This window comes from Mustelus asterias, chromosome 25 (genome assembly GCF_964213995.1).
Source record: "Mustelus asterias chromosome 25, sMusAst1.hap1.1, whole genome shotgun sequence".
NCBI classification, from domain to species: Eukaryota; Metazoa; Chordata; class Chondrichthyes; order Carcharhiniformes; family Triakidae; genus Mustelus; species Mustelus asterias.
The window spans coordinates 30532821-30548836 of NC_135825.1; the positions used below are offsets into that span (position 1 = coordinate 30532821).

Below are 16016 nucleotides of genomic sequence, written 5' to 3' on the forward strand. Positions count from 1 at the left end.
CTGATTGACCATGTCAGATATGCGAGGAAGAGGGTACGCATCCAGCTGCGTGTATCGATTAATGGTCTGACTGTAGTCAATGATCATTCTGTGTTTCTCACCAGACTTTACGACTACCACTTAAGCTCTCTAGGGGCTGGTACTGGCCTGAATGATCCTCTCCTTGAGGAGCCGTTGGACCTCGGACCTGATAAAGGCCCTGTCTCCAGCACTATATCGCCTGCTCTTGGTGGCGATAGGCTTGCAACCAGGGGCAAGATTAGCGAACAGAGAGGGAGGGGCGATTTTAAGAGTCGAGAGGCTGCAGGTTGTGCGCGGTGGGCAATTTTGAAACTGCTGGTTGCAGACGGAGAGCAGGGGAAGAGGCCCATTATAAATCATAGTCACACTCCTCAGGTGGGTCAGGAAATCCAGCCCCAAGGGTACAGCCGCGTAGAGATGAGGCAGCACGAGGAGCCTGAAATTCTCATATACCGTGCCCCTCACCGTCAGGGTCACTACGCAGTATCCGAGGACATTTATGGAGCGGGATTGCGATGCCATGGAGATCGTTTGTTTGACGGGCCGCACAGAAAGGGCATATTGACTCACCGTATCAGGGTGAATAAAGCTCTCTGTGCTCCCACTGTCAAACAAACAATGCTCCACGTGGCCATTTACCTGGATGTCCATTATGGACCTGGCGAGTTGGTGAGGCTGGGACTGGTCCAGGGTAATCGACGCCGCTGTCGAGGCCTGTGAGAAGTCACAGGCTGCTGACGACGTCGGAGATGGCTGCCCCCGCGTGTCGCACGCGGCCGATGTCGTCCAAAATGGCGGCTCTTGCGGGTCGCACGCGGCGCTACTGGACCTTGAGGTGGACTTTGCCCGGCAGACCTTTGCATAGTGGCCCTTCTTCCCACACGCGGAGCAGAACGAATCCTTCGCCGGGCAGCTTCACCGGGGGTGCTTTCCTAGGCCGCAGAAGTAGCATTTCGGACCACTGGGGACTGCCGCGGCGGTAGAGTCGTGGACTGCACGTGGCGTGGTGTGGGTCAGGGACCCGCTCGAGTACTGGGGAGGTAGTGGCAGCGGTGCCCACGATGCGCTCGCGTGGTCGGGGGTGTAAGCTTCAGGATTACGGAAGGCCAGCTCCAGCGATTCGGCTAGCGCCACGGTTTTCTGCAGGTCCAGCCCACCCTGCTCCAGCAGCTGCTGTCGGATATAACTCGACCCGATGCCCGTGATGTAGGCGTCCCGGATTAAGTCCTCCGCGTTTTGGGCGGCTGATACTGCCGTACAGTTGCAGGCCCGGGCGAGTACCCGCAATGCGCGCAGAAATTGGTCGCACGACTCACCCGGCTGTTGTCGGCGTGTAGCCAGTAGATGTCGAGCGTAGACCTCATTAGGCCGTTTGTGGCATTGGCCTTTTAGCAGTTCGATTGCGGCCGTATACGTGTCGGCGTCCTGGATGGTAGCATACATGATGGCGCTTACTCGTGCGTGGAGCCTCAGACTGGACGACAGCGGAGGAGCTGAGGAAAGGCTGGAAGCATTTTAGCCAGTGATCAAAGCTATCAGACGCTCCCACAGCTTGAGGGTCCAATTCGAGTTTGTCTGGCTTCAAGAGTTGTTCCATCACAAGAAAATTTTAATGTAGTTAATAAAATTGATGCACTATCAATACCCAGAGACGGAATCTGGAACAACAGGCTTTTATTAACTACAAATGTGAACTAACTCTTACAGTAACTCTAACCAAGGGACCGGATCAGAATGAGGCGAAGGGGAGGGGCAGCCACCTTTATACCCCAGTGAACAGGGGAGGAGCCTCAGGCAGCACCGGTAGGGGCGTGTCCAGTCATCAGGACATAACAACATAACAGTGGTTTACCACAGGGGGTACAGGTTGAAGGTGAGAGGGGGAAAGTTTAAGGGAGATGTGTGGAGGAAATCTTTCACGCAGAGAGTGGTGGGTGTCTGGGATGCGTTGCCAGAGGAGGTGGTGAAAGCAGGCAACATTTAAGAAGCATCTGGATGGTTACATGAATAGCAAGGGAATAGAGGGATACAGACTGAGTAAGGGCAGTTTTTTTTAGTTTAGTTAGAGCATCATGATTGGCACAGGCTTGGAGGTCCGAAGGGCCTGTTCCTGTGCTGTACTTTTCTTTGTTCTTTGAAATGGATTTCAATGATATTGGATTATAGTGACAGTCGTGGGCCAGACTTTAGGGGCAAGTAGTTTTCCTGATGATAGTATTCATAATAAAAGTTTGCCCTCAATTATTTACCATTCATTTGTTGTATATTATTAGAAAAGTTTTTAAACAAACAGGAACTTGCATATAAACCAAACTTAAGAAAATTGTAAGGTAATAGTTTAGAACTTTGCTGTGGATCTAAGGCATGGCAATGCCAACTTCTGTGAAACTTAGGATCAACATCTCATGAAGAGTCCTTGATGATTTAGAGCTTGGTTCTGGTTGAAAACAGTGCTGAATAGAATTTGTTAATCAAATGAGAAAGCTGTTTTGCAGGCTGAAATTTATTTATAGATCAACAGAAAGTGAATGGTTTCAATAAGGTGCAAATCTGTTGACTATAATTTAAGGTGGAATGTAGTTACACACTCGCTCGAAGCTGATATTGGCAATGTAGGTTTAGTTTTCTGGCAGGAACCTTGCAAAGGGATAATATTATCATCATAAACATTCCACTCGGGCGGAACTTTCCCATCCCGCGCGCCATGAGAATCGTAACAAGCAGCACATGGACCATGCAAAGATCCGTTGATCTCAGGCAGAATTTTTCGACCTTGGGGCGAGTGTGACTGGAAAATCCTGCCCTTCTCAGAAAAACAATTGGCAAGTTGTGCACTTTTCAGGATTTAATAGTTATGATGATAGTAGATGCCTAGGAGTAGGTCCCTAATAAATTGTAGTTATGCCAAACACAAGTATTTGTGTAAATTTGGGGTCTTCTTTCCATACTATATATTTATATTTCTGTGAAGAGAAAATATTTAGAATGATTTGATTCAGATCCGTGTACGAACCTAGGTAGCGTGGAACAGATGAATAATTCTGTGAGCTTGAAATCATGCTCTGGAAGATGTTGAACCTTTTTTTTGGTGATCTTGTACTTTTTAAATGACAGTTTCCGCTCCCCTTTCCCAAATATAGGAACCTCCAATGGTTCCTGATGCTTAGATACCTTCCAGCACCTCCTGCATCTGGTTATCTGTGAATGCTGACAGTGACTGCCAGTATACTACTTACCTATTGGGGTCTAACTGAGGGAACAGCCTTTCGCTATCTACTCTATCAAGACCCCTCATCGTCTTGAAAGCCTCCATTATGTCACTTCTTATTTTCATTTATTCCAAGGCGCTATACCTATGGACATATTGAACTTTTAAAGGAAGACCTGTGTTTTTTTAAGGAAATAAGTAGAGACACCGGCCAAAAGATGGCTGACACTGCAAAGTGAACACTTTCTGGAATATTCCTATGTGGGTTATACTGACTGACCTTCCCGCGAGGACATAGGATTTTGCACCTAAAGAGTTGCCAAGGACCACTTCAAACTGACATTTGAAAGAAAGTTATGGAAAATGCAAAAGGCAGGACTAATCTCTTGGGTTTGTGAGGACAATGGAGGCTGTTTCATACATCTCACCAGACATCGAAAAACACCGATCTCAATACATGACTATTTCCCCTCCCAGGAATACAAAGGGCAAATGGGTTCAAAACTGACTAACGACCTGTGAGAAGCAGAAGAACAAAGAAACAAGAACAACAAAAACAGGCCATCTCTCTCTCTCTCTCTCTCGCAGGAGACATAGTAGGCACAAGCAGAAAGGAACAGAACAAACTCTTCAGATAACTCTGCATAGCCTAAGCCATCTCTCCATCTGGGACAAGCCCAACAAATGTTTTCAATAGACTGCAAATCTGCCAAAGTCAACTCCAATGAAATCAACCAGCTTAATGGCTGCAACGTATCACCATTTACACCTCATGGACAAGCCAAAAACTAATTTCTATAGAATTTTAAAGCTTTTATTTGGAATCGAAGGTTCTCATTTCTGATTTTTATGTGTGTGTACATGTATTCATGCGTGTGTGTGTTGTGTCTTTATTACATTTCCTTAGGTTTCAGTAACTAATAAACGTACTCTTCCTTTGACTCAAGAAAGCTTGGTCAAATTGGCACCTGATAAAAAAAAATAGACTTGGATTGGGAAAAGGTGTCCACAGGGAAATAGTTTTAAACAAATGTTTGTTGCAACCAACTGAGGAGGTAGGAAAAAAGGGGAGTCAGTTTATTCCTTCTCATCTGGTCATAACAAAACTGGGGGGTCATCTGGGATTTTTCCCAAAGGAGAAAGGATTTAGAATGGGGAAAGCAAATTGTTCCTTCGAATTGTTCCTAAGAAGGCATGTCACTCATTAGAATTTAGAAGTTCTCTCATTCTAAGATTTAAAGGAGCACTTAGAATTAAACCTAGATCTTAGAATTAGACAGTGCTAACTTTTACAGTCTCTCTCCACAACTGAAGTTTCAGCCATCACCAAGGTAAACCTCCTCTGCACTCTTTCCAAGGTATTTAGAAGTATCCTTAAGTGTTATATCAGAATTATTCCCATACTCCTCTTAATACTGATTTATAAAGTTCTAGAAATACCTCTTTGAGTGAACAGAGCGAGAATACTATTTTTATTTACCTCTCCCCTTCTTCCAAACCAGGGACTTTCATTCTTATTAAAGATATTCTAATATTGACCTCTGAACCCTGTTCACTCAACAAAGTATCATGGTTAAATTTAGAGGATCGATTGGTCAGGCAAGCTGGTAAGACCGCAAGAGAGGTGAAAAATTGAGTTAATCTGCATGGTGCATTGCCTGTGACAGTACACCATCTACAGATTGAAGGAATAGAATGTCTTTAGGTTGATGATATTAGCTGAGTTCATACAAAGTACACACGAGGCAATGCACATGCTGTGAATGCCACCCATGGGAAACTTGAATCCTGTGTAAATCCCTGTGTTTGCTCTACTGCTTGGTTCTGTCAAAACGGAATGAGAATAAATAGTTTTTCTGTATAAAGAGTGTCTCTGTGATGTCAGTAAACTGTAGACTGCTAACATTGCTTATATCTCCAGCAGCAGCCAGGAAGGAGCATGCATAAAAGTTAAAATCCAGTCACCTTGACAGTCACAGGCAATGCCGTCCATCTCCTATTTTGAGATTGCAATGTGCCTGTGACAGAAGAATTTAGGCACAACCTATTTTCTGAACTGGAGATATCTCTTGCATTGGTCCTTGCCAAAATTGATTTTTAAAAATTGTTTCCTAAAGACCCTTGGCAGATATTGCCTCCTACTGAGAGCTTTCCTTCCCCCTCCTCCTCCCTCTTCTAGCAGCTTGTGCAACCACTTTCTCCTAGTAATGCTCAACTCCCAGAGGAAACACTACCAGGTCACCATGTCTGAAAACCATTTGTTTCAGCATGGGTGGGGTGGAGAGGGATGCTGATGTCACTTTGACTGCCTGCTATTGGCCTTTGCTGATATTCGGGAAAATTTGTGTGTTTGCTGTGTGCATGTATGTTAGCACATGTGTGTGCACGTGTGTTAGCACATGTGTGTGCATGTGTGTTGTTTTCCCTTTCTCACTCCTTTGTTCTGGCTCTTCTTAAATGCCAGTCATCAGTAATATATTTCAATTTAGACAAAAAGTCCACATCTAAAATGTTAACTTTCTTCTCCAGATATTGCTGCCCCGTTAAGTGTATCTACGATATTCATTCATTGTTTCAGATTTCCAGCATCTGCAGTTTCTTTGCTTTCTATAGGTCAATTCTTCTTTGTGTGAGTTGAAAGTTCTGTCTTTCATCATGACAGAGCTTGTGACTACAATTATAGAGAGTTGAGTACATATCCTAGGGTGACTCCTCAATGCTGTCAGCATGGTGAGGTGATGCCTTTTGGAATAAGGTCCCTTATTCCTGTTCAGGTGAAAAGAGATTCTCCCAAAAATGTTCTAAGTGCTGAATTTGTGGGAAAACTGGTGTAAATCACAATTGTTAATTTGGTGTGACTTCCCACACTCTCTGCAATGCAGAGGTCACAATCGTGAATATAATTAAAAGCTCGGGGGACAGGGCCTATTTATGCTGGAGAGTGACAGTTCCGGAACTCTGTGCATGCACAGTGGCCCCAAACTGTCAGCCTGCAGTTTGCTGGCCAGCCCGGGACCCCTACAGTGCTGCCCCCTCCACCCTCCCCATGATCCAATCGTGGCTTCCACGAACATTCTCGGGCCAGCCCCGACTCCCCTACCATCCTGGAGCACCCCGATCTCCAGCACCACCCCACCCCACCCCAGCAATGACAATCCCCGCCCCCCGGCAAATTCCCCCTCTCGGGAGTCAGACCACCCCCCCCGCACACACCCCCACCCCCTGGTAGACCGTCTCACCCCCCCCCCCCCCCCCCCCCCCGCCCCCCCCCCCCCCCCCCCCCCACCCCCCCCCCCCCCCCCCCCCCACGGGAGGAAGACACTCCCAGCAGACCACCCCCCAGCTTGCCCTGATCACTGGCCTCCCTCCAGTCCCGACTGGATCCCAATGCAGAGTGGCAGCACGACCCCCACCCCCACCGATCGCCCCCTAAGCCTCGCCCCTAGGCCCCACCCCCAGGCCCCTGCCCGGTGGGCAGTGCCAACTTACCCCCTGGGCATGGGCAATTTGCCCCTTGGGCAGTGCCAGGGGGCACAGGCTGGCACTGCCATGATGCCCATGCCCAGGGGGTACCGCCCCCCCCCACCCCCGAGCCCCTGGGGGAGCCCCGATTACCCCCCCTTCACTCCAGTGGGGTCTCCCGCTAATTTCCCGAAAGTGTGGAGCTAGTCTGAACCTCGCCAGGGTGAAATTGTACTGGCGGAGTGGGAGATGCTAGCGGGCCCAGAGACTTCCGTTCCGAGCCCCCTAATGACATGGAAATAAGATTAAAAATAGATTAAAATCACTTACCTGCTCTTCCCGCAGTTTCCAGCGTGGTCCCAGCCACGTGGATATCCGGTGCTTGCAGATGTGCTCATGTCAGGAACGCATGTGCGAATACCACGAATTGGCCCACACGCGATTCTCCCGGCCTGCCGCACTAAAAAATTAACATGTCGCGATGAGAGAATCACCCCCTCTATGTCGCTGTTTGAAGAAGAGCAGGATGGTTCTCCTGGTGCCCTGACCACTATTTATCCTTCAACTATCACCATCAAAAAGATCATTTACTTTATTTCATTTAGGGGTCTTTCATGAGTTAGTGGGCTGTGGTCGACTATCTAACAGTGGCTGCCCTTCAAGTGTAATTCATTATCTGAGGATGTAAAAAACACTACAAGCAAATTCTTCTTTCCTGATGCATTTTTATTTTTGTGTTTGTAAATTTTCTCAAAATCTTCTCATGAGAGCTCCCCTTCTGAAGCTCTTTGGTTAGATAATGTTTATTAATTCCTTCTGTGACACTAAATAAATAATTTTCATTTTTAATTTTGTCACAAAGATGTGCTTTATGTCAAATAATGATTTTTAATCTACTGGCTGGAAACATAAATTGAACTTTTAAAAGCAGACTCTTTAAAAAGCACAGACTAAGGGTGACTTGTGATTACGGTCAATGATGGCTGCCCCATTTTGAATACATTCCATATTCCAATTCATGGGAATGGGGACCGTCTGTCTGCAAAACTGATCAAAGGGGTGTTTTTTTTTATTCATTCATTGGAAATGGGCGTTGCTGGCTGGCCAGCATTTATTGCCCATCTCTATTTGCCTGAGGTAGTTGAGAGTCAACCACATTGCTGTGGTTCTGAAGTCACATGTAGGCCAGACCAGGTAAGGACAGTAGATTTCCTTCCTTAAAGGACATTGGTGAACCAGATGGGTTTTTCCAACAATCATTTCATGGTCATCAGTAGATTCTTAATTCCAGATTTTAAAAAAAAATTCAAATTCCATCATTTGCCATGGTGGGTTTCGAACCTGAGTCCCCAGAACATTAGCAGAGTTTCTGGATTAATAGTCTAGCGATAATACCACTTGGTCATAGCCTTCCCTATAGGATGGATTCTCATTAACAAGGCATCTTTGGTAATCACCTAAGGTATTCAACTATTGGAGATGGACTATTAACACTAATCACTTGGACAACAGGATCCTGACTAAAATAGCTTTCCAGATTTGAGCTAATCAAGTAATCTATTAATCCAGAAACTCAGCTAAGGTTCCGGGAACCCAGGTTCAAATCCTGCCATGGCAGATGGTGGAATTTGAATTCAATAAAAAAAATTATGAATTATGAATCTAGTGGTGACCATAAAACCATTGGCAGAAAAACCCATCTGGTTCACTAATGTCTTTTAGGGAAGGAAATTTGCCGTCCTTTCCTGGTCTGGCGTATATGTGACTCCAGAGCCACAGCAATGTGGTTGACTCTCAATTGCCTTTGGGCAACCAGGGATGGGCAATAAAATGCGGGCCAGCCAGCAATGCCCATGGATGAATTAAAGAAAGCTTGTTGCAGTCAAATAAAGAGAGGGTTATGATGGGAGCCACTTGATCCCTCCTCATCTGATTGTAACAATATTTACCAATGCACTCAAATCAAGTGTGATAAAATAATTTTCATACACGCACTGTAACAGTTTCACGATGATTCCTATTGAGACATCCATCATATTTAATGATTTTAGCAAAATACATAACATCCAATGTTCAATAGTAAATGCTTTTAATGTTTACATTAAAGTGGCTTTCTATTGCAGGATATGCCCGGGCTGGTAACAAGGAGGTGTTAAAGAAATGTGATGTGACTCAGCAAGATGGCAATAATGAGCTCATTACACCCAAAAAGTTAATTAATCCTGTGAAAGATTCTAAGAGTTATCGCGATCTCCACCATGAATTAGTATTAAACCACAAAAGGTGAGTTACAGCGTACAGAATGATTTTCAAAACATACCTCCTTGTGGAAGATGTAAACTTTACTTTTGTTCTAAGGTTTTTTTTCCTCAATTAATCAGAGCCAACAGCGTCAATTACTACAAATTCTACACCATTACCAGTGATTTCTACTTCATCTCATTCTCCGGTTATTGTTACAAATTGAACCAGACTTATCACACCCTGAGCCCAGATCTATTGGTCGTCCAAGGGTCTTATACTTAAGGATGTGCTGGGGGACCACCCCTGAAATCTCAACAGGGAGGGCTCCATGGGAATTTACTGGGAAGGTTCAACTTCTGTTGGACAATTACACTGCATCTGGAACTCCACAAATCTCTGAGATGGGAAGTTTGGATGATTCTGACTCACTTATCGGAATAGTTACCAAAGAAAGGTTAAAATCAGTATTAGTAGAGAAATAGTTTTGAGGAAATTGATGGGATTGAAGGCATGCACAAGGACACCCAGATTGTTCTCCGCTGATGCACTTTGAATCTGTCCCATGTAAATAATAGTTTGCACTTTTATTTTTCCAGCCAAAATGAATAACCGCGCACTTATCCACATTAAACTCCATCTGCCAGATTCTGGACAATTCTCCTAGCCTATCAATATCCATCTGTAAACTCTTTATCTTCTCATCATAGCCTGCTTTCCCACTTATTTTGGTATCATCCACGACTTTTGCTGTTACACTCTGTCCTTTCTTGCAGATCATTTATATAGATTGTAAATAGTTGAGGCCTGAGAACTGAACTTTGTGGCACCCCACTAGTTACAGTTCGCCACCCACAGAAGGACCCATTAATCCCGACCCTCTGCTTTCTGTCAGTCAGCCAATCCTCTATCCAAGCCAATACTCTACCCCCAACCCCCTGTGATCTAACCTCCTGGATCAGTCTTTTATGTGGCACCATGTTAGATGTCTTCTGGAAGTTGAGAAATACCACATCCATAGGTTTTCCATTATCCATCTTGCTGGTTACATCCTCAAAGAACTCAAGCAAGTTTGTCAAGCATGATAGGCCCTTCATGAAACCATTCTGACACTGATGAATTGAGTTTTGTTTTTCCAAGTATTCAGTTATCTCCTCCTTAATAATTGACTCTACCAACTTCCCTACTAGAGGTCAAACTAACTGGTCTATAGTTTCCCATTTTTTGCCTCTCTCCTTTTTTGAATAAGGATGTTACATTAGCGTATAACAATCAACTGGTACCTTTCCAAATTCCAAGGAATTTTTCCACTATCTCTGCAGCCACCTCCTTCAATATCCTAGGGTGTAGGCCATCAGGCCTTTACTTAATAACTTCTCCCTGGTTATACTAATTTCGATGTGGAGATGCCGGCGTTGGACTGGGGTAAACACAGTAAGAAGTTTAACAACATCAGGTTAAAGTCCAACAGGTTTATTTGGTAGCAAAAGCCACACAAGCTTTCGGAGCTCTAAGCCCCTTCTTCAGGTGAGTGGGAATTCTGTTCACAAACAGAGCTTATAAAGACACAGACTCAATTTACATGAATAATGGTTGGAAATAATGGTTCCAACCATTATTCATGTAAATTGAGTCTGTGTCTTTATATGCTCTGTTTGTGAACAGAATTCCCACTCACCTGAAGAAGGGGCTTAGAGCTCCGAAAGCTTGTGTGGCTTTTGCTACCAAATAAACCTGTTGGACTTTAACCTGGTGTTGTTAAACTTCTTACAATACTAATTTCGCCAACTTCCTCTGCAGTAACTGCAGTTTTAGGGAAAAAATTATTACCTTCCACTGTGAAAACAAAGACCCTGGACGGATTCTCTGGCCACGCTCGCCCCAGAATTGGAGAATCCCGTCCAAGGTCAATGGACCTTTGCATGGTCTGCACCCCACCCACTACAATTCCCGTGGCGGGGCGCGACGGGAGAATTCCAGCCAAAATATTGGTTTAGTGCCTCTACCATTCCTTAGTTTCCCATTATTACCTCGTCATTATCCTCCTCTAAAGGGCCAATATTTACTTTCATTATTCTCTTCCTTTTTAGATACTTATAGAAGCTTTTGGTATCTGTGCTATGTTTTCTGCTAGTTTGCTTTCATAGTTCATCTTAGCTGTTATGATTTTGCTTTTAGTAACCCTTTGCTGACATTTAAAGTTCTCCCAATCCTCCAGAGTGCATGGTATGTCCTAGTTTTTGCCTTTATGTTATGCTTAACTTCCTTGTTAAGTCATGGATGATTTTTCACCATAATAAAGTCAGGCATTATTCATTTATAGATGGATGGAATTGGACAGCAGGGAAGTCAGGTTAGAATCTTGTAAAGTTTTCCATAAAACCTTTAGTTAGATCATAATTCGAATGCAGCATGATGCTGGCCTCCATATTATAACAAGGAAATAGAGGCAATGAAGAAAGTCCAAAATCACCCGAACTGAGAGGTTATAAGCAGTAGAGAAGGTAGAATAAGATGGAGCTCTTTCTTCTCATAAAGAAAAGGCTGAAGGGGTGACATGATAAGAGATCTTTATTATGAATGGATTTGATATGGTAGACGAGGAACAATGTTTCATTTGTGGGGTGAATTCAAGAGAACTTTCTTTACCCATCGAACAGTAAAAATATGAACTCGCCATCACAGGGAATAATTGAAGCAAATAATATAGCTGCATATAAGGGTGACAAGTGAGATGAAGGAAAAAATAATATCATATTCTAATCAGATTGATGAATAGGGGTGGGAAGAGGCTCATACAGAACATAGACACCGCATAAACTGGGAGGTCAAATTGCTTGTGTCTGTCCAATTTAATATATCATCTTCCTTTAAAAATATTGCTCATTTGTAACATTGCCCACCTGTAACACTGTCCAACTTTGCTTTGCGTCAGCCCATTTGCTGCTCAAACCTTCATCCATTATCTTTGTCACCTCCAGACTCAGCTATCCCAATGGTCTCCTGGTCAGCTTCCATTCTCCACACTGTAAACGTCTGCTCATCCAAAGCAACTTGCTCAGCATCCTGTCCTCAAGAATGCTCATTTGCTCTCTGTCCCCCCAACAGACTTCCAATTTAAAATTTTCATCCTTGTGTTTAATTTTCTTCTTGAGAGAATTAATCCTGTCTTGTCTACCTCCAACATCTTCCAATCCTACAAAGCCACCAGATACCTTACGCAACAATTCCCCCCCTTGATCTCTTCACTGATGCCCATTCCTTCAGCCACCCAGATCCCATAGTCTGACCATGTTTCAGTCAACTCTAATATCTCCCTTTGTTTAATGTGCAGCACTTAGATCATTTCACGTTTGTTAAAGGGTTTAGATAAAGGCAAACTACTGTCAAGAAGTGCTTATTTAAAAGTTTTCACTGAATTCCATGAAAGATGCTCATTGAGTTGAGAAGGTTGGAGAACATTTTGGAGAAGAAATGGGTTTTAGAGATTGGGAGGTTCTCATAGTTTGCCCTTTCTTCATTCACTCAAGTCCCAGGGATCAGATTCTGGCACACAACTGGTTCAGCCATCCATCATGAGACTTGTAGGGTTGGATAACAACAAGAATGGTTAGGCCTGATTCTCTTCTGCCTAAACTAGAATCATATATGAACATATAAGTAGAGAATTAATTGCAGTTGGCAGCAGCTTAGTGGCTCCCAGACCAATAACAGATCCTGTGACCTTCAAGCAATGGCAAATTTCTTCATTTGTAACTAATCCCCAACTTCCCCATTACTCTCTACTGATCTGGCTACAGTTGAAATCTCTCAGGAAATTGGCTACCAGGGATCGGCGAATTAAATTGAGTGCATGGGTCGAAGTTGTAACTGTGTCTCAAATGGAATCGAAGAAACAGCAGAGCTGCTATTATGTATTAGACAGAGATTTGCATCCAAATCATCTAATTTGAATATTAGCTCAATATCAGGATATAGGACAATAACCAAGCAATGATTTTAATATAATGCACAATATCCAGGATGGAGCCTCGAATGTAAATATTAGTTATTGCAATATTATACTCCAAACAACTTCAAAAATGGCCACTAATCTGTAATTGTCACTGTAGTTCAGACAGCTGCAGTAACATATAGCAAAACAGTTAAGATGAACCATCGGTTTGGGTTTTTTTCCATACAAAATTTAACGTGCTTTTTAAAAGTCCGATTGTTCATGTGAAGGTTCAAAAGCAAACAACTGCTGAAGTAGGCAGTTAGATAAAGATCAAATGTTGGCGCAATTCAACAGGAAGAACCCATCGCCATGGTAACATGATGGTTTGCTTGGGCATTTATTGCTGTTTCTTGCCTGTCAAAAGTGTTAACAACCACCATTGATCTATATAAATAATATAATTCTTGCAAAATGAAGTTGGTAATCAAGAATAAAAATTGAATTACTGTAAAAGTTGCCCTTGGGGAAAGATGATGACACTGGTGTAATAGAATGATTAACTGAATGACAACAATCATCCGGTACAACTGGGTGCGGCTCTCCCTTTGCATTGGTGAATCATCCATGAGGGGTAAAATAAATTTATAAATGTGCAAGAGCTTTATTAATGCACTGTGCTGCTAGGTGAGCATGAAACATGTATTCATTCCATATTATTGCTTGACAAATGGGGACGGCACGGTGTTACAGTGGTTAGCACTGCAGCCTCACAGCACCAGGGATCTGGGTTAGATTCCCAGCTTGGGTCACTGTCTGTGCGGAGTCTGCACGTTCTCCCCGTGTCTGCATGGGTTTCCTCCGGGTGCTCCAGTTTCCTCCCACAGTCTGAAAGACGTAGCCGTGCTAAATTCTCCCTCAGTGTACCCGAACAGGTGCCAGAATGTGACGACTAGGGGATTTTTACAGTAACTTCATTGCAGTGTGAATGTAAGCCTTCTTGTGACACTAATAAATAAGCTTTAAAATGTTAAATGTCCTTCTTAACGAAATAAAGAGAACTTAGCAGCTGTAGCATCTTTAACTTCAGCTCGAATTAACAAATTCAACTTTGACTTTTAAGGAGCCATTGGCTTAGTAAACTGCAAAAGACAGTCCTGAATTAGACAATCTCTTCCTTTACCTTCTCTTAGAGGTTTTGTGTTGCAGAATAAGCCTGAACTTCAACGGGTGATGGAACAAAGAAAATTCGACTTACTAAGACAACAGGACAAAGCTGAACAACCGATATCAGATTTTGAAGAGGAGCTTCAGAAAAGATACCAGAAACTGCAAAAGGTTTGCTTTGGCCCTATTGTACCATTTCACAAAATCTGATCTCATTAATCCAACATCAACCAGCACAGTATCTACAACAGTGTTGCCCAATAGAAATCACTGACTACCACTGTGGCTAGGGTGACACAGTTTAAGGTACATACTTTGGTGGAAAACCGACTTCGCATGTAGTTCAGTTACTTAACTAACAACAACCATCATTCACTAACCAAGCGAGTAAACAATTGGAGAAATAAAATGCTCATTCTCTGCTTTATGTCTCGCCATTTTACCAACAAATACACAATGAAGTTTAGGTACACAGGGTCAAGACTCTTCTTGCCTCTATTCATTATTTCACTGCAGAATCAGTTGGATCAGCATCATGGAAATCATAGAAACCCTACAGTGCAGGAGGAGGCCATTCGGCCCATCGGGTCTGCACCGACAACAATTCCACCTAGGCCCTATCCCCATAGATTTACCCCGCTGATCCCTCTAACCTACACATCCCAGGACACTAAGGGGCAATTTATCATGGCCAATGCACCTAACCTGCACATCTTTGGACTATGGGAGGAAACCGGAGAAAGCCATGCAGACACGAGAATTCTGTGCAAACTCCACACAGACAGTGACCCAAGCTGGGAATCGAACCCAGGTCCCTGTAGCTGTGAGGCAGCAGTGCTAACCATTGTGCCACGGTGCCGCACAATAGATTGGGGAATTTCAAATGCGAGTTATATCCAAAATCACTTCTCATATTTTCTACAGGTTGGTTCAAAAATCAATCGCCTGAATCAGGCTCCATCCATATTACTAACTGGCCCTGCCGCAGTCACAATGACAAGATTCCACCAATTATGCTGTTTAGGAAGACTCATCAAATTATGCTTGTTCTTATGGGAGCAAAGGCACGAGCAGGCACACTATAAAAGTCTTTTTTTCACAACAAACAATATTTAATTTACTATAGATGTGTTGTAAAATTTTGTATTTGCTGTTATGAAAATGATTTTTAATGGAAATTTGAGCATAAGCACAACTTAAAGCCTCCATTCCTGATGGTGCTCAAAGCCAAAACTCTACCCTCACATTCCTATATTAGGCAAATATAGGGGCCAATGGTCTGGATTTTTACCAATTCGGCTTGACTTGGGAGTCTGTGAAAAAGGGCAAGGGGGATCTGATGCTGCAATTCCTGCCCCCATTCCTGTTTCCAGTTCACTGGGGTAGAATAAAGGTGTGGGTATCCAGCCTGCACAGACCCCCTGTGCTGTTTGGCAGCTCCATTGTGAGGTTGGCATTGCAATACCCCCTGAATCTTTTATGGAGCTGGGTTCTTTTGGTAAATATTCTTGGCCTCTCTGAGGAGGCATGAATCATAGGGGAACTCCAGTCCCAAATGGGGAACCAAAACAAAACGGCCACCTGCTCCTGGAATTCCTTCATTGGTGGGCTTTGAAATACAAAAGAAAATTCAGTTTCATTAGTTAGATGCTGTGTTGTAAGGTGAATGTGTTTTCACTGCACTGATGTATAGAACGTTGGTTCGGCCGCATCTGGAATACTGCGTCCAGTTCTGGTCGCCACACTACCAGAAGGACGTGGAGGCTTTGGAGAGAGTACAGAGGAGGTTTACCAGGATGCTACCTGGTATGGAGGGGCTTAGTTATGAGGAGAGATTGGGTAAACTGGGGTTGTTCTCCCTGGAAAGACGGAGGATGAGGGGAGACTTAATAGAGGTGTATAAAATTATGAAAGGCATAGATAGGGTGAACGGTGGGAAGCTTTTCCCCAGGTCGGTGGTGATGTTCACGAGGGGTCATAGGT

General features: G+C 43.8%; 1 protein-coding gene across 1 annotated transcript in view; it reads left to right on the top strand.

Annotated features, from left to right (window-relative positions):
- The first annotated feature begins 1465 nt into the window (after positions 1-1465).
- The window catches only part of LOC144479206 (protein FAM107B-like), a 31271-nt gene continuing 16720 nt past the window's right edge, over positions 1466-16016 (top strand). The window contains exons 1-3 of the mRNA XM_078197867.1: positions 1466-1478; positions 8815-8974; positions 14060-14204. Of these exons, the coding sequence (XP_078053993.1) occupies positions 1466-1478; positions 8815-8974; positions 14060-14204 (318 nt within the window). The remainder of the gene's footprint in view (positions 1479-8814; positions 8975-14059; positions 14205-16016) is intronic.